At 37.9% G+C, this 24,877-nt stretch overlaps 1 protein-coding gene across 9 annotated transcripts in view; it reads left to right on the forward strand.

The window, feature by feature from the left end:
* Positions 1 to 24,877, forward strand: part of ARHGAP12 (Rho GTPase activating protein 12) — a 75,154-nt gene that overhangs the window by 11,589 nt on the left and 38,688 nt on the right. For 8 of the 9 annotated variants that reach the window (XR_005956870.1, XM_041487817.1, XM_041487765.1 and 5 more), the window contains exon 3: positions 19,967 to 20,230. The exons of the other annotated variant lie outside the window; for it this stretch is intronic. Coding sequence is in view for 7 of the 8 variants with exons in the window: in XM_041487817.1 (XP_041343751.1) it covers positions 19,967 to 20,230 (264 nt within the window). In the remaining variant the exon portion in view is untranslated. The remainder of the gene's footprint in view (positions 1 to 19,966; positions 20,231 to 24,877) is intronic. 9 annotated transcript variants of the gene reach the window in all.

Raw genomic sequence — 24,877 nt, forward strand, 5'->3', positions numbered from 1 at the left:
GGGAATGGTGCGGAACGAAAATGGAGAATGCAAATTTCATGGTGTCTCTGTATTCTAAATAACATGCAGTTCCTGGCCTCTCTCATCTTGAAAAGAAGGTAATTTTGGTATATTTTTCCCCCATCTTTGGATAGTTTGTCCTATCTTTGTAAACTCTTTTGGCAGAGATTTGGAGCTTGCGTACTATGATGTGAAGACTGGCATAGGTGTTTGAAGTCTATTTTAATACATTCTAGTTTTCCATCTGATAAGTTTTGTAAATGAATGCTAGAAGTTGAGGAGCTGTCTGAATTAATTTAGGTTATTGCTTATGTTGAGTTTTGATGTTAAATTATCTGGTTTCACCTTCTGCTTATAATCAAAATCATGATTAGAAACTTGGACTCCTATTTTAAATCTGAAATTATGTATTGCATTTTGAATTTAAATACTGTAGTTTTAATTATTCCCTTTTAAAACAGTTTACCTAAGGCTTCTGGATGATCTTCAGATCATCTAGTCAAATTAAGTAACTTCCTTGTATTTTGTTTAAATGCAGTGCTGAAGAGCAGAGTTTTATGTCTGTTTTCTGCTGATGTGTAGTGTACACAGTTGCCATCTTTTGCTTTTGTGGATTGTTGTTCAGCTGAATCACTTTGCTGCTCTAGTCACCACCTAGCTCTACAAATATTTATTTCCAGTGCTGCAGGGAGGTGGTGGTGCTGGCCTGGGCAGTGTTGTGACGAGTGTGTCACTACCTGCAAGGAACTCCTTTATGGCAGCCTGGGGAGTCACAGTCTAGTGCAAAGTCAGCAGATGTGAAGGACTTGAGGACACACTTGCCTTTTTATTGTCACTGATGTGATGGGACTCAGGCAAGTCCTGAGTGCTTATGCAATACTGTAGTAAAATGTTATGTCTGATAAAAACAAAAATACAGTTAGTAAACTTTCTGGACTCTCAGCTGGTTGTTCAACAGGTCTAGTAATATTGCATGCTCATTTATTTTCTAGAGAGCTTGAAAGTTCACCAGGATATTGTTCGGAAATGATTCATGGTACAACAGAAATGTTATAGTGTTGCACATAACTATTGTTTGTCTTTTAAGTATTTGGAAGAAGCTTTATCCTGCACTAAAGTGTTGGAACAGTAAATGAGGTTCTTGAGTGACTTTGATTTGACTGCTTTTCCTATTGAAATTGAATGCAGGTGCTTCCCTCCTCCCCCCAGCCCCCACCACTGAAGATTTATCAACATGCTTGGCGCTATCCTTATCAATTCTTGGGTACCTTCATCCAACTGGAAAAACTAATAGGTGTTTGTCATGCATAACTGCATTGTGCTTTAGGCACGGGGGACTGCGTGTGGGTGTATACCTATATACCTGTGCTCTCTGTATATATGAGATATAAAAAAAAACAGGGGCAGCTGTTCTTGATAGCCCTTTGATCTTGACTTGCACCTCATATAGTGTGACTACCAACTTTAAGCTTTCTCACAACGACTTCATGAGATGAGTTTGTCAGTGCTGTCTTTTTTTCTGTCATCCAGATAAGTCCGTTTGTCCTGGCTGTGACTTTGTTGTGTTCATCCCTCCCGGGTGCTGCACTCTAACTTGTAATGGCATTTTCATGCTTCCCCGAGGCTCTGTGCTTTTCCTGCTGCAGTACGTGTTACCCCATGGTGCTGGTGCCCACCAGCTGTGCCAGGGGACTGCAATGCTTCCTCTCAGGAGAGCTTTTCACAGCCAGGCTGTGTGGCTGCCTTGCCTTAGGCAGGGAGCAGGAGCGTGGGGAGATGCAGTGTGGCCCTGCCAGGGGCCTGGTGGTCACACAGCTCTGTCCCTCTGTCCCTCTGTCCCTCTGTCCCTCTGTCCCTCTGTCCCTCTGTCCCTCTGTCCCTCTGTCCCTCTCTCATCTGCTCGCTGAGCTCATCTGCTCGCTTGTGCCCATGGCAGCTCCTCATCAGTTGCCCCCTGCAGCCTCCTCAGTAAAAGCTCCAGCCTCCACCTTCCCTTGCTTTCATTCTTTTTGCCTTTGCCAGCCTGAAGGGTCGTGCTTCTGTGACTGCCTGAGAAGACACAGGGTGAGGGATGCTCAACTTGAGATAGTTTTTATTTTCATTCTTCCATGCTTCAGTCTCAAAGAGAGCCCTGTCTTGGTGTTTCACAAGGTTGTGAGTTGTGCTCCATCAAGGTGTAAATTTTATTTTTAAGTTTTGCATACTTTTCAGTTAGTTATATATGTAAAAACTGTACTGCATCCATTTTTGCTTTTTGTTAGTTCATAAATTGCTACTGTAGCTATCATTTGAGCAAAACTTAGATATGTACTTAGGCTTGTGGGGTTTTTTTCTTTTATGGAAAAACAGAAAAATCCAAATCCTGAGTGTTATGCTAAAAATCTAGCTCTAAACTCTTATTCTTCTTTTCTTGTTTTGTAAATCTTTAAAGCCTCAGCAGATTGTGTCCAAACCTAAGAAGTGATGATTCCCTGTACAGCATTGTGAGGGCTGTAAAACAGCTCTTTCCAGCTGCTGCAGGTCTTTGGTGTGCTGTTTATTAAAACAATTGAAGTGAATGTTGTGCTGAGGTGGTGCTACATTGACAAATTCTTTCTTTGCAATCAATTTTCTGAGAAAAGTAGCTTGAAGGGCTGTATTTAAATTCTGTACCCATAGATAGTCTCAGGAATTGTGTGTGCTTATCCTGCTCTCATATCATTACTGTCTATCCATAAACTGCTCCTTTGCTTCTCAAGGTATTGTGTTAAATGGTGATTTGAGCCCCGATCCAGCCTTCTCTGTTGTTCTTGGTATGGATGGATCTGCTTGAGTGCAGCCTCAGAATTATAAAGTAAATAAAATTCCACAAATACTGAGTCTTTTTATATCTTCTTAACTGCCATCTGAAACAAAAATCGCTGATTTAATATTCATTGAAGTAAAGTGGAAGTTGCAGACTTAGTTTAACATTTTCATGTTGAAACACAAAATTCAGTGAAAAAGGTATACTTCTCTTTCGAGATACTGATTTGCAGAAATAGCTGTTATTGGAAATGAAACACATTCTTGCTAGTGTAAGGAAAATAAAGGGGAAGAAAAACTGCAGAAATGCATGGCTGAGTGTTTCATGCTTTCTGTCCTTACACTGGGTGCCAACAAACTGTCTGCAAGTAGAGAGAAACAGACTAAGAAATACAGTCAAACAACAAATACTTCTATTTTCAGTAGTTGTAGAGAGAAAAAAAAAAGATGCAACCTGGTTGAGGTTCCCATGAGAATTTTATTGCTTTGCTTAATTCTGCTGTAAGCAGCACATATAGTCTATGGCTGAGTATTTTGGGAATTTTAAGAAAAGTCTGTACAATTGTGTACTTGGCTTTAGCATTTTAAAAAACCCTCAAAAGTGATATTAAAAAAATCTTTAACTTCTTTAACTTGGGCACAGTGGGTTGGATATATTCCTAAAAATGTTCTTCCTGCTATTCAGTATACTTTTGCAAAACAGAATCCCAGTGTTAAAACTGGAGTGATCACAGCCTGTTCTAGCTCAGTTAAAAGCTGAAAATTAAAAATATCTTAGAAGCACCATGTCATAATTAGGTACAGGCTTCTTTTTGTGTGGTCTTAAACAGCTATTGAGGGAAATAATCCTGCTCTGCTCAAAATTTGAAACACCTCATATAAATATGTAAATATGCTAACTGATAACACTTATTTTGCTCATCCTATTATGTCTTTTAAGGCAAAATTTTAAACTGAATTCTTGACCTAATGTTCTCTGTATGTCTTCTCTGGCATGAGACTTGGCTTTCTACTTTATCCTTCATTACCAGAAAGAAATGTTATACATGATGTAATAGGAGGCGTTCTTTGTCCCAAGTCATTAAAATACATGAGACTGGGGGGGTTCAAGCAGCCCTAACAAAACCTCAGAGTTTTGCTTGTATGCTGTAGCACGTACATTGTCTTGAGAATAGAGGCAGTGTCTTGGGAATTTAGAAGGCCTTGTGACATTTTGTCTTAATTCTTTATACCTCTCTCCTCCAGTATAAGTGACAGATGCCAATATATGTGGGATTTTTATGGTTTATTTAGAAAATTCAACATGAAAGCTAAACAGCTGAGTGCTTATGTATACTGGAGGTGACAATATATAAAGAGCTTGTTAAGAGCCCAACTTACAATGGGAATTTAATTTTAAAATTCTTCTCTAGTGGAGCTGTGAATTTCATTTCCGTAAGTGCCAAAATCAGAGGTATTTTTCCTGGTCAGAGGAACAGGTTTAAAACACAAAACACATGCAAAGTACTGGAAAAAAACAAAAAATATATTAATTTTAACGTTAAGTATTTTTCCCACCTATTGCTTTTTGCCTTAAGGTTTGTTTGCTTCAGGCAGGCTGGTGAATGTCCCATTCCAATATACTGGGAGACAGGGAGGATTCCAAAGAAATGCAGTGTCCTAAAACACCAAATACTCCTTTGAAAATGAAATTGTAATCTCTTCTCTAAGTCCTTATACAGTGACTTTGTCTTGCACCTTGTAAAAAAAGTCTTGCTGTCTGTCATAGAACCCACTAATTATATTCAGTGTTACACAGTAAACATGTGAGAGGATACTGGATCTGAATACAGATTTAATAAAGGACTAGTGGGTTTTAAAGACAAGAAAGTCTAATATGGTGACCATTTTTTGAAATCTGCCCAGTGAAAATGAATTTAGATTTCTAAAATAAGGACATTTTAGATTAGCTATTTTAATAATAAGATAAATGAGTGAGAACATGATGTCTTAATTTTAATTTAACCATTTAAAAGATTGCTTGTTAGCTGAAATTGTTTAAATATGTTAAAAATTTTGAATAGTGTGGGGAAAATGGCTTCTGTGTAATCTCTAAGCTTCAGTCTGTATTGAGGGAAGGTTTATGTGGAGAAAGAAGCCTATGAAAAGCCATTAAAACCATATCAAACAGCTTCTTGGTCTGAATCTTCTTCATGTTGAAGGATCTTCTCATATTAATGCATTATGCTAAGCATATCAATAAAGGCATGATTTATGACAAGTGACTTTTTAAAAAATTGGTACTTGTAACTTCTTGCAGCTACCAGATGCATTTTATCATGGTATGCCAGCCAGTATGGCCCAAAGCTCTGCACTGCTGTGGCAAAAGGGGGCATAAACCTTCATTTTCTGCTCAAAATAGATGAATCTATATGCTAAAATGGAAAGTATGTGTTCTTAGCAGAGTTTAGCAGTTTAACATTTCCCTGCATTCCTCTGAGGGGATTTATGGCTGCAAGGCTCATCTTGAGGCTTCACTGGAGGTTTTGTTATGATTGCTGTACTGTTGCTGTGCCAGATAGTTTGCCTGTCCTGTAATCCCCATTTCTCTGGCAATCTGAAATGCACAGCTAACGCTTCCAGTAAGTGTTATTTGGGAGATAGAACTAATCACCCTCCATACTCAATTACTGCTCTTGTGAAGACAAAAGCATTTGGAGCAATGTTAGCCTAAAGCCTATTCAGGCACTTAAATTTTCCCAATAAGCTTTTTATCTTTAATATAGCTGTTGTACTAAATCTGAACAGCAAAATCTTCAGAGTCATCCAGCAGAATAAGCTGACACTGCCAGCAGTGTTGCAGAAGGCTCTCTGGGCAGTGGACTGATCAGCTTTCAGCACTGGTACTCTACAGACCCTCGAGGGACCTGGAATCCAGAGCTCCTACAATGCCTGCTGTTGCATAATTCACCTTTTAATATGAGCTCAATGGAAATCTCGCTGGAAAACAACATAGAAATCAACAGCAAAGTATTGGTGTATCCAGTAATTCAAAATACATTGATTATTAATTAATTGTTCTCTTGAGCCTCCCAGAAAGTTCAGCTTCCATTCCACCTGTGTTTTCTGCAGCTGAGCACCAGCTTTCTGTCAGCTTGCAAGAGCAGCTTCATGTGTGGAGCATTACTATATACTCAAACAAACATACATGTCCTTTAAAGCACTTTTTCCCCCTGACAGCTTGGCGGACAGTGCTGCCATACTTTATTACACTTGCAGTTTCAATGAGAACGTTCTCTAAAGGATGGTGGCTCCAGCTGATCCGCTGCATGCTGAGCACGGAGTTGTAATTCAGCAGCACGGGGGAGGGCTGTGCTCGCTGCGGCGGGCACAGGGCACCGCTTGCTGCCTGTTGCTTAATCAGCATGAAACTATTAGCAAATTCTTGCCATCTCAGCTATAATGTACTGCTAATAGGTTTGCTTTATTGCATAGGACAGTGAAAAAAGCCTGGAATGTTTTAGTAATTTTGAATAAGCATAACATTCCTCTTAATGAAGTTTGACAAGGTTTTCAGAACTCCCGCATGCTGTATAACAAGAATGTATTACACATTCCTGTGTGCTGGTAATTTATTTGTGTCTTTTGCAACACAACTCTTCTTACATGAAAGCTTTTACATTAGAATTTAAAATTGTTATTTTACAAAATAGATTCCTTGCAACAAAAGCATTTGTATGTTTTTAGTCCGTTTAAACATACTCTCTAAATTTAGTCACGGTTTTACACTTGTCAGAAGACTTTGTAAATCCTACTTCAGTGAAAAAAAAATCACAGAAATTACTTGGGTTTTTAAAAATTAATTTACATTATGTCTCACCCCACCCCCCAGTATTTTGGAACATGCTTTGCTATCTGGAGCATGCAGTGCATGGGGGGGGGGGAATGTGTGTGCTAGTGTGGCCTCTTTCACTAGGATCATCAGGAGTAAGTTTCAGAGAGGGTTAGTGAATAGCTGAATCTGACTGTTTCTTTTTCCTCCCTGTCTTTCTTTAGGGGCAGGTTTGTTTTTGGGTTTTTTTTTTGTTTTTTTTGGGTTTTTTTGGGCAGTTTAATAAGTCCTTCATTTTACTAATTAATTGGAGTGAATCTCTGATACCTAGGGCTTGGATGATTGTCAGCAGTGAAAAATGGTGTTGCACAGCACAAGGAATTCAATTATGTCAGTTCCTTTGACTTCTCATGTCTTACAATCATGGGAGAAGTGAGAAGGGTCACTGTGTTTCCCCACTCCTCAGTGTGGTACCAGTCAGCCCAAGCAGTCTGCATGATGGGCAGGGATGTGACAAAGAACTCTGCTTCCTATTTTTATTGCAGGCTCTGGTTCACTTATGGCTGCTCTCACTCATTTCTCTTACTTCTGAGAGTCTTATCTTATTCCTGGAGCCCAGAATTCAAAAAAGGTTTTTATGGTCTTAATCCAACAGAATGGTCAGAATGGCTCTACTTTGAATGCAGTGCCATCCCTGAGAAGACCAGATGCAGTCTTTATGATCAGTGCATCTTTAGCAGACCCTCTCTGGATTGGTATAACTGTGACAGCAGGCTCTGGGAGATGGAGTCTACTTCAAATATCAAAACACTTGTCCCCTTTCCCTCACACACCTCCTCCCCCTTTCTGGCAGGCTGTGCCTCTTTGTTTCAGCTCTTCATAAGAGGCCTTTCAACTTCAAACTTTGTTGGAGAAGGACCTGCAATCAAGCAGGGGGATTTCTGTTAAACATTTGATTACAATAGATGTTCGTATTTGTCTGAGTAAATGAAATCCACACGGAAAACTAGAGTAAGACTTTTTATGTGTCCTGTTGCTTACACAGTTGGCATCTACAGCAAACACAGCATTTTATCTTGCATAGGTAAAAAGGCATACCAAGCCTTTTAATTGCTCAGCAGTCCATGTAGAACATAAGGGACCATTGGAACATGATCTGACACTTGTTTTGCAACACATACCAATGGACATAATGCAGTAATTTTCTGCGTGAAAGATGTAACTGGGTTATATTTAAGGAATATTGTTGGAAGAAGAGAGATACTCAGATATAGTTTTGGCTTTGGAGGGTGGAGCTTCTGGGAGAATTGTTGATATGCCCATTCATTACTATTTTTTGAGTATTGTGGCATACACTCTTTCTCTCCCCCTTTTTTTAAAACAAGTTTCTGGCCCATGTGACACACTGCTTTAGTCCCTTCACCAATTGTTTTATGTAAGATAGAATAGACATGCTATAGGCACTATGCATTGAGGATATTTTGTGGTTCTTTCTTGGTTACTGTAGCATACAATCAAAGGAATTTCTTTTATCCTCATGGCCATGTAGAAGTTATGTTTGTACTGTGAAAATCACAATTAACTGCTTCTGAAAGGATGAATACTGGATTTTAGATTGCACTGCATTTACTCAGAAGCATAAAGAAGTTAAGCAAAAGGCCTAAAGCCCAGTTTATTTAGTTTGCAGGACCTCTATTTTGTATTACAAAATGCAGCTTGTTTCATCACTTGTGTATTTGCAACTTCTCAGGGAAGAAAAATGACTTTAAGTTTCCTGTCAGTGCTGCAGCTGTGAAAGCGAACCAGGGGGAAATGGCCACGGGTCCAGTAAAACTACACTTAATTAAACACGTGTGGTTTGCCAGCTCATAACATTTTAGGGTTGTTTTTGCAAATTGTACCTGGAATTGACTTAACAGCTGCAATTCTGAGGATGGTGAAGTTGATAATTCACAGTCAGGGGAGAAGTACAGTTGAAGCACAAGTATTCCCACTTGTTGGCACATTTCAGGGTATTGCCTTGGGTGACTTAAATTCTCTGCTGGACAGCTTTTTACTGGGCAGATGATTTTACTGCCTTTTTGATCATCTCTGGACATGGAGGTAGGTTTGTTCATTCTTGAAATTGCTTGTTCTGAAAAAGATGCCTATTAATCCCACAAAGTACAGCTCTGTGTATATTTTCTTTTCTGGTTTGTTTTGCATCTTACTAATTTTTGGGCGTTAACCACCTCAGTGAACTCAAAATGGGGGTATGTCCCTATTTTTTTTTCTGAAATCTGAAAAACTTAATTGTCCATAACTCATTCCTCATATTTGTGGGAATGTCTGAAATTGGAAGGATGACTAGACCCAGTGGTAGCCTCTTGTTTTGTCCCTGCTAGTTTTGCTACAGGTTGAAGAAAATTGTCCTTAAATTTTTCTTTTTTGGGAAGGTGTGCAGAGGGAGGGGAGTGAAAATGTCCTCTTTCCTTACTGGTACGAATTTGACACTTCTGGGTTTTATCTTATTTTGAGTATTGAGATATCCTGGTGGTTTGCAGAGGAGAAGATCTCTGCTGGCTTAAATTGATTTTAAGATATTCCCAACATTCCTGACCTAGGTTTTCCTACTAAAATTAATATTAGTAATAATTTTTAATTTTTAAAGTAATTTTAATAATTTTTAATTTTTCAAGATGCTGTGAGGAAAATGTTTTATTTTATACTTCATATGTAAAATATTGAAAGTGTTAGATTTAATGTTAAAACAGTTTTTCTCAAAATGCTGACAAAAACCATGTTCTTTAATTCAGTTTTTTCATTCCAAGTGTGGAACTTCAGTTAGTAAACAAAATATCTTTCTCTTCTCACTTTTAGCTTTCATCCTACTGCTGCGTTCTGTACTCTGAGGTGACAGGAAGAGCTGTCCTTAGTCACTTAAAAATATTTGTTATTCTCTGCCTGAGCTACTTGGGGTACTTATTTCCTTCTTTGATGGCATGAGGTCTCTTCAGCTTTATTTTTTGAATGCTCTGATCACCATGGTCCTGCATTGCTCTTTCTTACAGTCTGCTGGTTTTTCTTAAGAAAAAACAAGGACTTAAACCCAGCATTTAATTGTGCGTACTTGTACAATAAATCAGCTTCTTACTATATACTTTTAATAGCTTCTTCATTTGTTTCAGCCTTCAGATGTGAATGTGCTGCTTTTCAGGATGAGGGTTAGAGATTTGTAATGTGGCCTTGTTTACAAAGCCTTATGGGAGTAAGGGAAATAGAGAACACCCCATTGTGGTTCTTTCTCACTGCATAGGGACAGAAGCAAGAATACCAAAAGTGCTATTGAAGGTTGTGGCCTAAACTGCACTTAAGCTTTCAAGGAAAGTTCCTTATTTTGCTGATCAGGCTGTTGCAAAATTTAATTCCTTGTTTGCTCCATATGTAACTTTTTCCCCCCCTCCAATTTAGCCATTTTTTTTTTTTACCTGTCCCTGGGAGAAATAGACAGTTCTTTACTTATTACTGTTTCTGCAACTGATTCTGTTTTAGATACTTGAAGATAATTCCTTCTCTCTCCACCTTTGGAATTTAATTAGGCAGCTAAACCTCCTTAAGAACTAACACAGAGGTTCTGAAGGAGAAGGGCCTGCTCTCCTGTCACCTTAGTCAGACACTTCAGAGGTGTCTCTGGCTGACCTTGCAGTGACCTGCAAACACCTAAGGAGTCTAAATATGGGAGGGCTTTTTGTTTGTTTGTGAGGGTTTTGTTTTTGAAGTCTCAACGGGGATAATTTATTGCCATTCTGGTTTTTTCCATCTCTTTGCTACGGGGTCACATCAGCATCAGGGGTGCAGAGGGCAAGGGAGATGGGGTTGCTCCTTTTAGTACAGGGTGGCCAGTAGACCAGCATTTCAGCTCAATTGCTGCCAGTTCTTGAGCTCTGCGTAGCCCGCAGTACATGCACGAATGCAGATTTGTGAATAATGAAGCTGTTGGGAATCATTTGTGATCTCTCTCAAGGATATATTCTATCAAAACTAAAATAGTACACTAAGAAAGCACAAGAAAAGCCTAGCTTACTTTCTCCAGTGGAAAATTATCCTGTAATAGGCCAATAGGTGCTGCTTTTCAGACAGCAAGTATCACAAGAACACAACAAGCACTTCAGTAGTTTTAGAACTGTTACAGCAGAATTATCTCTTGAAGATTCAGAAGTAGTGGAGACCCCTCACTTATCAAAGCATTTACTGTTTTAACTGGGTTAATGTATAGCTGTACATCTCATTTGCTTCAGAGAGGTGAAAGTATTCTTAAAGGTAGATTATTAAAATCTTCATGGAACACTTCTTTGTTGTATCTATTACAGAAACAGAATGGCATCTGTTTGTTTACCTCACTAACATATTAACAGTAATACATTCTGTTGGGTAACTGGTAGGTTCCAGTCACTTTTTACCCTGTCACCCTCCACATCTGCCTCTCCAAGCACTCCCTGAGTTTATTACCTGCAATTACCATTCACAAGCAACTACCCCTCTCATGTGCCCCAAAACTCCAGGGAGCAATTTCCTTGATTACATGGCCCACTCGGGAATAAACCTCAGAAACAGCTGATGCAGCTGTACCTATCCACATTGACTTCCATAAACATTGTACTAAAATCTTGGGAAACAAGTTTCAAGAGTGCTCAATTTATACACAGGAACACCTGAAAAGGCATGTTCTAGGGATCATGACTGGCTAAACAATTTCAAAATATATGATCTGAACATTTTACATACTAAGTCAATACCATTACAAACCAAAACCAAATTATACACCCAAAGTCTAGAGAAATTATGATAAAATCTAATTATCAAGTGATGCATTCATACTCTAATATAAAACAAACTTGGATTAGGGAAATAAGAATCTCAGAATGTTCTTAAGTCTGTACACACAAGAGGTATCCTTTTCAACACATGAGAATGCCTACTATAAAAAAAAAATAAAAAAAACCCCACTTTTTTCACATTTTCCTTTTGAAAATATTGGTTTGCTAATCTTAGAAAAAAGGGAAGCCAAAAGAAAAGTAGCTTGCCAAAGTAACTTTAGATTAGTTAGTTACCCTAACTACTCATGCACACAAGCAAAGAATTTGCTTCGTGCAGAAATGCAGAAGCCACACTGACAATTCTGCTTGTACAGAAGTTCAGCAAATGCTTTTGCTAATTCAGTTCAGGTAACCAAATCAATAAAGCACATAGTTCAACGGACTCAGGCAAAACTCCAAGTTTAAAAAACAAGAAAAATCATGAATTTATTTGTTTCAGAAAATCAAAGATTAATGATACACTTTTCAGACCTAGCTATGCTTTGCTTCCTAGGCCAGTTAACTGTGTTCTTCACTGGGGTTTGCCGCCTTAATTAATCCTGTAAAATATTTCCAGTATCCCAGTAAGTGTGCTCATACATCCACTTTGTTCATACTGTTTGAATACTGGTGATGTTCTGCAGCTGCATATGTTATTAAAAACTTCTAAAAGTTGCAGTTCATAAGCTCAAGAACATATTTTGAAGTTATTCTAACACCTAACCAAGAAATACTACCATAACAAATGCTTGCTGGATTTGCTGCCACGAGCAACATTTGGTGAAACAGTTTCACACAAATGAAATCTGCTTTTGCAGCAAAGTAAAAGGACAGCAGCTGTAAACTGAGTGTGAGTTCTGCATTTTCTTGTCAAGTGTTTGGAATGAAATACCCTTTCTAACAGAACACATATTTGATGACTGCTCTGTTTGAGGACTATCTCTTGCAAATTGTTATTTTCCCTATTTTTTTAAGAATCCCCAACTATCTATTGTGAAAGTGAACCATTATAATACACATACAGAGTTTCTTAATTGTTCTGGGCCTTTCCTTCTCTTTCTTATAGAAGAATATTACAGTTTTTTCTCTACTGAATGATGGGGTTTGGGTAACTTGTGTAATAGTATTTAGACTTCATTCTGTTCATTCAAGTGGTTCTCAAGCTATCTTTTAGGTTTTTGGGGTTGCTCAGTACAACTTCAGTAAGCTGGGAATTTTATCAGAGGTGGTGTTTACTTTTCCATCTGCAGTTTCATGGGTTTCTGGATTTACACTGCTTTGTGTAAGCACTGGACCCTCAAAAGTACACTTAAAGGCTATGGGATTTGTACTTTTGAAAATGTAAAGTGTAGAAAAAATTGCTATTCAGTTTGAAGTGACTGTAATGGAAAGTTTTCTATGACCTTTAGGCTATTATGATTTCAAATAATACACTACACTATTCCCACAATAATATTTCATAGGAGCTAATTTCTTAGATGTGCTCTGTTTCTTTAATGGATACAACAAAGAAGTGTTCCATGAAGATTTTAATAATCTGCCTTTAAGAATACTTTCACCTCTCTGAAGCAAATGAGATGTACAGCTATACATTAAACCAGTTAAAACAGTAAATGCGTTGATAAGTGAGGGGTCTCCACTACTTCTGAATCTTCAAGAGATAATTCTGCTGTAACAGTTCTAAAACTACTGAAGTGCTTGTTGTGTTCTTGTGATACTTGCTGTCTGAAAAGCAGCACCTATTGGCCTATTACAGGATAATTTTCCACTGGAGAAAGTAAGCTAGGCTTTTCTTGTGCTTTCTTAGTGTACTATTTTAGTTTTGATAGAATATATCCTTGAGAGAGATCACAAATGATTCCCAACAGCTTCATTATTCACAAATCTGCATTCGTGCATGTACTGCGGGCTACGCAGAGCTCAAGAACTGGCAGCAATTGAGCTGAAATGCAGAAACAACTTGAAATTACCTTCCCTAAAAGTCTAGGAAAAATAAATGTGTAAATCTCCTTCTGTATGGCATATCCAGGTTGTTCAAGATGTGGGCTCAATTTCTGATTTAGGCTGCAGATACTTTCAAACACACATAGTAAAGTTATCAGCATTTGATCTGGTGAACAGGAGGAAAAGGAATGAGGGAAATTTGCTGTCTGACTGTTGAATATTGTCAAATTTGGCTCCTCTTTCCTAACTGGGGTAAGCTTGCTGTGTAAGCATGTATGACGTAAAGTGTTTCATATGGTATTGAAATTTTCTGCTATAGGAAAAGCAGCTTTGTCTATATCCTTGGACAAAAGCTTTTTATGGAAGGGAGAAGCTAGATTGTGCAAGTGGCAAAGTACAAGTACGGTAAACACTGTCATCTTTGTGCATGTTTGACAAAGGATCCCATTGTAAGATCTTATTTCCGTTTTTTAAAATATTTGACATCACTGTTGCTGTCCTTCAGTATACTTTCTTTTATTGCTACAAACTTCCTATGTTCATATGTCATAGTTTGCTCATGCAGTGGGCAACTGCAGGAATGTGAATGGGAAGCTTGCAGAGTATGCAAGGAAAAAAATGATTTTCCATCAATTTTCTTTGATCGGTCACTTATGATGGATGATCTGGGAGTGGTCTCTGGTACTCCAAGACCCAGCCAAGTGCTCCCTTCTGTCACAGACTGTGTCCTGCTGCTGCAGCCAGGTTCCATTCCTGTTCCTGAGTGCTTGTCAATATGGCAGAAGCAGCCACCTTTAGCTTCCTGTGCTGCACGATTTTGCAATACAATTAAACAAATAATTATCTTGATGAGTATGAAAATAATTTAAGTTACTTCTTCTGGGCTACAAAGGGAAGGAAATGGATTTAGTTTGAGGGGGTTTTTTGCTATGCACCTAGATATTGGTAGATTACAGTAGCACAAGATAAAGATTTATATTTTCTTCAACTACAGGAATCTTTTTTCTTGTATTAGAGAGAGCTAAAACAGAAGGGAATTTACATGGCTGAAATAACATAAGCACATTCTGGTAACCCCGATGTCCTAAGACTGTTTCATAATCTGGTTTCCTTAAGCAAAATATTAATAGAAATATATATAATAAAATTAATTGTATGCAACTATCTCCAGTAATAGAAAAAAGTAATATCTCAGCCTGTAGTTCAGTTCAAATACAAATACAAATACAAAATACAAAATTTCCTGAAAGATAAAATTAGCAAAGGTGAATCATGCTTAATTTAACTGTTTCCAGTCTAATAGGAAGTTACTGACTAGCCATTAAAAAATTACTTTGAATCTCTCTGCTTAATTTTTAAATGGGGCACTTTTAACTGCTGAATGGCCTTTATTAGGCAGATATGTTTGAATGATTTGTATGGGATGATTTTATTTCTGTATTGCTTTGCAATGTCCTTTTTTTTCCTTACCAATTTATAATGGCAAATCAACTGAACACAAGATCTTCAATGCACTTAAATAATATTTGCATTACTATAGCTTGTCTGAAATTTATAATCAGCTGTTAACAGGCTTATAATATTTACTCTCATTGTTTTATATGTTCCTTAGACTTACAGTGTGAATTATCCAGCCTATGTTGGAGAAGGTTAGAGCATAAAAAAATGTTTCAGTTCCCATTTAAATTTGGCTTGTTAAATTAGCTTGCTCTCTTCACCTCTGAGGTAGGACAGGACTCACTGAAAAATCTGCCCTGTGTGTTTTTGGGTATAAGTTGTAAATATGCTTGTATCTGTTAGAAAGAAAACAGAGTCCGGAACATGTTTGTAAAAATATAAACCAAAAGCAGAAAGAGGGTGGAAAATATGAGCTAATTATTCCAGTTGAAGCTGTCACTTTATGAACATGAAACTGTAGAGTTTTTGAGATTTCTTTTTTATCATTCCTGTTTGAATAAAGCTGGTATTGAAGTCCCAGGCCTTCCTAAAAGGACAGTGAGAATTCCTTGGCAAGAAGCTCAGTTGTTGAGGGAACTGGGATGCTTCATTCCCAGTTTCAGGATGCTGTGGGATTTGCCTGTTCTTTCTTCAGCCTGCTGCTGCAGAGACAGTATTCCCTTGCTTTCCTTCAATATAATGCTCCTCTTTTGCGTGAGTATGGACAATCTGTTGTTTGTAACTTCATAAGGAGTATTGAGATTCGCCTTTCCTTTTTGTTTTATTAAAGCTTCTTCATTTTCAGCATCTACTTACAGCAGTCTGAATGCTGCTACTGAAATGAAAGCTTTTACATGCAGGTTTATAGCATTAAAAGAAACTGCAAACAGAGGCACCACAGTGAAAGCAATTTGATGTGTGGTAGGTCATGTTTTGCAGGCTAGCATTGCAGTCATTCTTTAAGCAATTGTTATGTTCTACAAGTTTTTGTCTCGAATTTAAGTTCTATAAAAGGAAAAAGGTAATCACCAGTTGCAAGCGAACTTTGTTTTCTGGCTTTTTGTTGCTGGCATACTCTGACACTTCACAAGGTACTTTTCATTACTGAAATGTGTACGTTTGCTTTCCACTGCACTGAGTTCAGGTTTCCAGAGGCCTGATAGCATATCTGTGGCCTTTGTTAAAAATGTTGACTGTTCATTCATGAATGATTAACAGGTTGGTTTTTTTTTAAAGGCCCATATCTGCTTCCTACTGTGTCAGTATAAAAACTGTTCTGAAAATGCTGTGTGTGCAGTCTCTGAAGAATGTTGTGTGTTGATCCTGGAAACTTGGTCCTGCTTGCACAAAACTCTCTTCCTTATCCATTAGTGAGGATCTAATCTGAGCAGACTTTTCAGAGAGAGGTTAAATGTGGCAGATTTTTATGGTATTATACAGAGCATTACTGGGCTCTGGGAGAGGCCCTTATGTTCTTGAAGTTGCCAGCGTGCTTAATTGGCTGTACAATTTTCATTCATGTTGTAGTGTCATAGAAGTATTTCTGCTTGCTAATTTTCCTACATCACTTTTCCAGCAAGAGTCCTTCACTGTTCTTAGCAGGAAAAAGCAACATGTAAAAGTCTGAAATCCGTATCAAATAACAAATGAATGTTGAAATGTTTGGAGCATAAGGCATTTAGTGTGTGCATGCATGGGCATGTTGAAGGATGTGTTCTTGCAATTCTGATAGTGAGAAGACAAGGAGTCTTTGGGAAGATTTAATTCCATGTTTATGAGCAGTCAGAGTTTGATAGTGGAAAAAAAAAAAGGCCTCAGGGAGGGAAGTTCTTGCTGGAAGTCCTGTTTAGTGTTTATCATATATTTAAATCTCCCTTAACTGTATATGATTTTGGGCATACACCCATGGAAGTGATCAGGAACTCTTTTGGTCTAGGTAATGCTTTGTCTATTTGTATTAATATATTGTCAGTGGGTAATGATTTTGATAAATGAAAGTTAAATTAATCTGCTTTTTGGCTTAAAATTATTCAAGTTTTTTGCAGAACTCAGTTGTGAACTCACAAAATGATCATTTGAAAGGAACGGGGGAGGTGGTGCAGTACCTGGGAGCCCTACAGGGACGTGCACTGTGACCCGCCTGTGTGGGACTCCCTTCCCAGCCTGAGGGGGGATTGACCTTCCTGCCAACGCTGGCATAGAACGTACACTGATGTTAATTTCAGGAAACTTTGAACTTTCTAAAAGCTATTTTTCTTATCAATAAATAAGATATTGACAAAATTAGCCTTGGTAAGGTTGAGTGCTGTTGAACTGAGCAAAATCCTAGACAAAACAACATACCTCATTGCGTGGCTTGGGGTATGAGGAAGTTTCCTTGTGTGCTGCAAGGTTATTAAAAATAGATCCTGATAACAAAGTCATATCCCTCAAAGACGTACTTATGAGCTAAGCTGCGTGTTATAGTCAGATTGGTGGCTTTGCTTTTTCTTAATGCTTCACTGAAAGCAGTAATTTCCAGACGTCTTTCAGAAATTTTGCAGTTCTCCCTGAAAAATCTGTCAGAAGAGAAAACAACAGGGAATGAAAGTAGCTGAAGGGCTGGCTTGGCAGGACAGCTAGTTGTCTTTGTAGCTCAGGAGAAAAGTTCTGTCTTCTCCTTGAAAACCAGAAATTGGTATGTTGAGTTTGGAAGCATTAAGCATTCAGAAGAAAATCCCTCATTTACACTTTCATATCATGTTACTGTTCTAAATATAGTTTGTATGCTGCCTGAGTTAGGTGGCAGTACTTTGGCTGTGAGCTCCCAGTATTGGCTGAGCACATCCATGTCCTGCAGTTTCATCTGGAGTTGTGCTGGTTATAATGCTGGAATGGTTGAAAACCTCCGTGTGAAGCCTCTGAGCCATATTCCTATGTGTTGCTTTAGAAAATATTCCAATGCAAAAATATACTATTCTGTGTTTCAGGCTATTTGGAAAATGCTTTTATTAACACACAGAACTGTTCTTTTAGTGATGACTCTTAACTGTCTTAATTAAAACAAAATATTATTTGTTAAATGTGGGCCAGACAGAGGAGCTGCCTTATTGCTTCCTGTGGAAGAGGAATTTCAGGAGGAGGTGAGGGTTGTGCAAGCCACCAGCCCCCACTTTGCAGCAGCCAGGGCACTTGGTGGTGCCACTTCTGCCACTTCCTTAAAAGAGAGGAAGGAGCTGGAGGTTTGTGAGTTCTGTGGTGTCATTTCAATGACAAACCCTGTGGTTAATGGCTGGTTTACGTGGGAGGTGCAGCTCTGCAGGCTCTTGGACACCAAGGCAGAAATGGTGCTCTTGAATGAGGAGGCATCAAGATTGCTGCCCCAACATCACAGGGAATTGGCTCATCATCCCTGAGGACAGTAGGGTGGTGTTCATTCACAGTAGTGTTGTTTATGCTCTTAGGGCTCTCAAGATCAACTCTCTACCAAAGGCAGCTGCTCCACCCTCCTCACAAAAAACCCCAAAACAAATAAAACAAAACAAAAAGTCAACACGTGTGACTTGGATAGTAGAAAAATATCCTTTTACTGTTCATCAAGTTTTGTAACAGATTTTTTCCTTTGAATCAGGTATAGGAGGATACTGATTGATTTTGGCTTTCAGATTTTGCCAGGGCTACAGTTTTTTTTTTTTTTGTTTTCAGCACTTGTGGTTTGTCTTAGATGTAGTGTACTTGCTATATCTGGTAAGCTGTGTTGTCTCTTTTAAAGGCACGCAAAACAAGTCCATGCCCGTTATAATCTCATTAAGTTCCTCTCTAGCTGTTTCCCCCTTTGGTTGTGGATATTGCCCATATTTGGTTCTACCTATGGTGCAATCAGTTGATATCTGATTGTGGTATGATACGCTGTCTTGCCTGAGCAAACCCTGATAATTTATGATTAGATGTGGCCTAGATTAGCGTCTTATGATTTTAATGTTTAAAAGTACATTATAAAAGATCTTTTATGCAATGCAGTAGCAACAGGAGGCACAAGGACTTGCCTACAGCAAAGCTGCTCAATTAAAACCAAAGAGATGCTATAAATTGTATAGTTTTTCCTTCAGAATATGTAAATATTGTGCCCCAAAATACAGAAGTGGCAGTGCATTACCAGAAACTCTTTAATTTGGTTTAATAACTAGCTGCTTTCACAATCTCATAATCACAGTTCTCGTGAAAACACATGCTCTTACACTCTGCATGGTGTGTTTGTATTATACTTTAAAAATTGAGCATTTGAAGATTTATTTCTCTCTTAAACACTGTAGGGGCTCATTTGGAAATACTGATGGTTTCATTAAGTTCTTTGGTCTTCTAACCATAATTTCTGCTGTCTGTCACATTAGCAAACTATTTATTAATAAGCAATTGTCATTAGTGTTTTGTTTTCTTGTAGGTATTTGTTGTTCTACTTTTGTGCCTGTATGTGAACATAATCAGGTGGATAAGAATATCCACTTAATTTTTACAAGAAGAGAGGGGTAATTGAAATACTTGGTGATGTTGCCTAAAATATTTTCAAATAAGCTTGTTTGAAAAGGCATACAGGTGAACTGTCCAGGTGTTTTTCATAATTTCTTAGTCACAACATTGTGCTCATCTTTCCAACTGAGCTGTCTGTTTAGACCTTGCTGAGAATGCAAAAGTGCTGCTTTACATTCACCATCACTGTATCAACAGTGAGGTGGAAAGGCTGGGGAGCAATCTTTGCCTAACAAGTGGCATCTCAGAAATGCTGTGTATTGTCTTGAACAAGATCACATTACTTACAGTTTCTGAGCAATACTTGAACTGTAAAGCTGAAGTTTTTCAGCAAGGCATGGCAAGCATATAATTTTTTGATGATGATTCCAGTGTATTTCAAATCCACTGTAAGACATAATTATCAGCTGTCATCCGGAGAAATGCTGAAAAATTGGTTCAGTATTAAATAAATATAGCTTGTGATATCTACCTTAGAATGAAAAATCTAATGTTCTTACACCCCAGCATTTTATGGCTGTCCTTTGTGCTTTTGTACTTAACAACAAAAAAAGGAGTTTGTTGGTTTGTTTTACTGCTGTATTCTGATTTGTAAGGGAGCATTCAAAAATTCATTTGCTCGTTAACAGTGCATTTCTTCTCTCAATAGCCAACTACTCCACCAAGCCAAGGGAGGCCTGATTCACCAGTTTATGCTAATTTACAAGAACTGAAAATATCTCAGTCTGCACTTCCACCTCTACCTACAAGTGCTCCAGTCCAAATAAATGGGGAATGGGAAACCCATAAAGATACGACAGGACGCTGTTATTACTACAACAGAGGATCACAGGAGCGAACCTGGAAACCTCCGCGCTGGGCCCGAGATGCAAGCATTAATAAAGGGGATTCCCAGAGCCATGCAGATCATGAGGTAGTTCCTTCTGAGATCAAAAGCAATGAGATTGTAATGCATGTGAATGGTCTTTTGCTGTGGAATTTGGTATCTCTTGGTTTCAAGGCGTCAAGGAGTGTCTTCCTTTGTCTTTTTGGTTATGTGTCTTGGTATGAAGTAGTCAACAGTTTCACTCTTGAGTTGCTTTTGTGTACATGAATGTGTACATGATCTGTGTGGAAGAGTAGCAACTTGTAAAAATGCCTGTAGAAACAGCCCCATAGCAGATACTGCTACTTTTGACTAGATTACATTCAGACCATGAACATATTCTTTAGGTATATAAATGGATTTTTTTCATTAAGTAACAGTTCTGCTTTTGCAAAGCCTTTTGGTAAAACTTTGCTGCTGACCTTGCTTGAGATAGTTGAAGCTTACTGTGAAGTTATTTATGTTAAAATATGACTTGGACTAATATTTGAGGTGCCAATTTATTCTGTGCAGCCAGTTGCTAGGGAAAGTCTGATCTTGAAGTGTGTTTATCTGAACTGCAGTGGTTCAGATAAAGCAAAGGAATAGTTGGGAGATGGATATTACTATTTAGATATGCTTAAAATAGTGTTCTTGTGTCCAAACAGTACTGTGGTTAACCAGTTTCCTGATGAAAAGAGAAAGCAAATATTTATCAAAAAAATCTTCTACATATTTCATTTCTATATACCCTTTTCAGATATATATATATATATATATAGTTTTGGTGGATTTTCTCCTGTGCCAAGTTTATATAGTGTCTCTATATATCCTATATATATATCTGAGCTATAAAACCAGAGTTTAGTTTTAAAATTGAATTGTGGACTGATCAAAATTTTGTGATTGTTGGAAGCCTGTCACAGAAGTCTACCTCTGGAAGGTAGTAACAGGAACAGGCAAGAAAGAGAAATGGAAACCTTTCATTTCCTTTGGCACTGGCTTTCACAGCACCTGTGACTTCCACAAGCATTTAAATAGCCAAATTTTCTTGCCTCAGGCGTGTGGCAGCAACAGGCAAACAAACGGAATGTTTATCCCTGTCCCTTTGGTATCTCTGGTGATGGTCTCTTAATTTATCACTGACTGTCCTTTTGCTGGATAAGACTGGTTTTAGTCTGGGTAAGCCGATTGCTTTTTTTGAGTAGTGATTCTCCTTGTCCGAGTAACGGTTTTCTCATTGTAGTTTCATCTCCTGGTAATGGTTTTCTCATTGTTGTAGTTCCATCTCCTAGTAATGGTTTTCTCATTGTAGTTCCTCCTTCTTTTCATGGAAGGATTGCAGGAGTTCTTTCTCCCTCCCCCTCTGTAAGCAATCCTTCTGACTCCTACTCATACCTGTATCATCACTTCACCACATGGTTGCATCTTTGAAATGCTTGATTTTTAACTTACTTTTTAAAAATTATCCGTAACTTCTTTCATCTCAGTTCTTCTGTTTATTTGTGATGCTTCAGGTATCACAAGTTGGCCATCAGGCAGTTATGTCTATCAAGTTTTCAGTCTTTGCGAGACCAGTGGACCATACATGTTTTGATTTTTTACTAGATAGTAAGTCTGTATTTCCAGTAGCATAAGCTCCTTAGGTAATTTGTGTCTTGACTGGGTTATCAAAATATGGGTCTAGGGAGAGATACACATTGCATGGTCATGTCAATCCACTTACCAGCAGTCATGTTTTGATTTTGAAGCTGCCTTTCCCTCCACCCCTCTTTCCTTTTGTTTCTTTTCTGTTCTGCATTTGGGAATATGCTTCACACTCCACTGTTAGTGTTCCTTTTTGGAACCTCTGGGTATTTAATCCAATATAAAGTAAAGATTGAGATCCAAGCCTAAGCTACAGGAAAATGTAGGGCATCTCAAATTTTGTCTGATTAGGAAAAGTTAGAGCTAACATATCTTAACAATTGTAAGTTGGCTTTTTTGTTAGCCTGAGTTATACTCTTTTAATAATAAAAGAGTACATGCAGAAGGATTAAAAGCTAGTTTCTACTGATTTGTCCTCGGAGGAGCTTGTGTTGTATTAGGTAGCAAAATGGAAGGTGATGTAAAAATGAGAACTGAGAGATCAGATATTCTAATATATGAGTAATATATGAAACGTGACATAGTTTATAGTTGGTCTTTGAACTTTGTGATTAGGAAATCAAATTTTATTGGATAATTAACAAGGAGCAGAATTGTTTCTTATTTGCCAAAGTAGCTGGTCACAGACATGGCAAAAAGGAAACAGTTGTAGGTCATGACAGTTAAATGGATGTTACATGGATGGGATATGGGGAAGCAGTGAAGTCCTATGAACAGGGCCTGTAAGAAAGTGTATAAGATTTTGGAATTACAGATAAAATGTATTAGAGGCAGTGATTTGTTGATGTATCTGAGGAAGGAGTGCTTAACAGTAGGAGGAATTTGTTAAGTGAAGTGATTTAATTAAGTTGAACTGTAAAAGGAATAAGATATGAAAATGCCAGAGAAGACAAATCCTTAATACCTAGATAAAAAATCATAATGTGAAGTAGACATCCACAAATTACCCAACAGCTGTAGAAAAGCAATGGGTTTTAATTGAATTTCAAAGCTAGATTTAAATCTTGTCCAGAATGTGATTTCCTTCCATGTTTTTTGTTTTAATATAAACAAATGGTAATAAAGGGATGGTAGCTTCCTTAATTAGTATTCTTCGTGATTATTTTCACTTTCACAAGTAGTAGCAATGTTAAAAGCTAGAAAGGTTAAGTGATAGCAGGGACACAGATAGCTGTTCCTAGTAAATACATGGAGATGAACTGGTCTCTGTCCCCAGGAACTTTCTATGTAAATAGAAAAAAGCCAAGAATGATAATATAAACAATGCTGTGGGGGACCTTTTCTGTAATTCTCTTTATTGTCACAGCAGAGTTATTATAAGGTGTAAGGCTGGGCACCTGTCTGCTTAAGATGGGTTTATTTAAGTGTGGGATAGTATAACTGGGGATGAGACTTGAGATAAAGCATAGACAATATGAAAAAAAAACATATAGGCAGTTAATGCTGAAAAAGTGTTGAAAGTGAAATTGAAAGCTGTGGAACGTGGTTTAGCCAGTGTTCTCTAAACCCTGTTGATACAGCTTCAGCAGCTGTTCCTGACAGCTGAGAGACAAGGAATGCTTTGGCTTGGTAAAATTTGTAATAACTCAGGAATTTTGTTGAAGTTTAGGTCTGCAAATGTACAGGATATGAGTTAAGCCTTGCAGCATCTAAGCTATTATTATATGGATGCCATGCAGATAGACACATTAACAGTCATCCTTCTATACAACAGTGGTTTTTCTAGGAGAATTTTCATTTTTAGGTCCCCTGTTTAGTTTTACCTGTGTAAGGTGTTTCTTCAGTATCAGGAGTTGCTTGGAAGAGGCAAATACCAATGTATTATATTATTAGGTCATAATCTCTATAGATAGTAATAATAAAAATGTCCAAAGTCTTCTACATTGACTTGCCATATGACAATGCAATTAATATTTAACTATTAAAACCATGTAAACTTAAGTACATGTATACAATATAGTTATCCTATGAAACAGTAGTTAAAATGGGGCCAATAGCAGCCTTGGCAACTCTTCAGTCTTAATTCTGCAAGTGTAAAAATGGGACTGAAGACTCCCTGCTCCCTCTGCTCTCCATCCTTCCCCACAGTGGTTAGGAATTGGCAGATGAGAATTTCACATTGCCCCATGTGCAAGAGAGGTAGCATTGGTTAATCCACAGTTTATATGCTCACATTCTGTAAGCTGTAGAGCATTTTTTCATGTTCCTTAATTAATGGTCTAAAGATTTCCTGTGGGTTTTCCTGTGCTTGGTAAACTGGGTCATGTCAGTTAAAGGAGTGTGTGTCACACAAATGGTAAGGTACTCAGAGAAGTAACACCAAAAACCTATATAAAAATCATTTGGATATGTCACTAAACATACAGTCTTTAAACCCACTGACTTTTAAAAACTGGGGAGCTTCTGATAACTGAATATTTTTTGTAAGACTTGATTTTTTTGGGAGAGGTTTTTTCCGATTTAAAATTGAAATTGTGTCTCTCTCCTGCCTTGCAGTTTTTCTCAAACCCCTTATGCCAGTGTTACTGAACATTGTATTTTATTCCTGTGGTTTCTGAGTAGAAGGGTGTCTTAAATGTTTTGCCTCCTGCTAGCTGAGGATCCAAGATATTGTGAAAGGAAATCTGCGTAGAATTCCTCAGGAGACCACAGCATAGAGATGTTATGGGAGATGAAAGAAGGGAGATTTTTTTTTGATGCATGGAGTGGATGCTTAGAATAAGACTACAGTGTGTTAGCAAGGGGATGAACAAGGTTTATGGGGGAACAGAAATTGTTTGATGTGTGTGTAAAATCTTTTCTCTGCGTTACACATCAAACTTGTTCCTAGGATAATAATTGACTTCTACCTTCAGGAAACAATTTTTCACCTCAGCTAGCTGTGCCTCGTGGAAAGCCTTGCTTTTGCAGTGCTCTTTGTCACGTGCATCAGAGTTGGAAAGAGGAGAGTGGAAATTCATAATATTTTAAGATGCAGTGGACAAATACTGTAAAATGCTGCTATCTAAGAAGGTGAAACTGGAGTTTCAAGTTGTCCTTAATCACTCCTGTGTTTTCAGATGTATTTGA

Source organism: Pyrgilauda ruficollis, unplaced genomic scaffold, assembly GCF_017590135.1.
Source record: "Pyrgilauda ruficollis isolate IOZ18807 unplaced genomic scaffold, ASM1759013v1 scaffold12, whole genome shotgun sequence".
Lineage (NCBI taxonomy): Eukaryota > Metazoa > Chordata > Aves > Passeriformes > Passeridae > Pyrgilauda > Pyrgilauda ruficollis.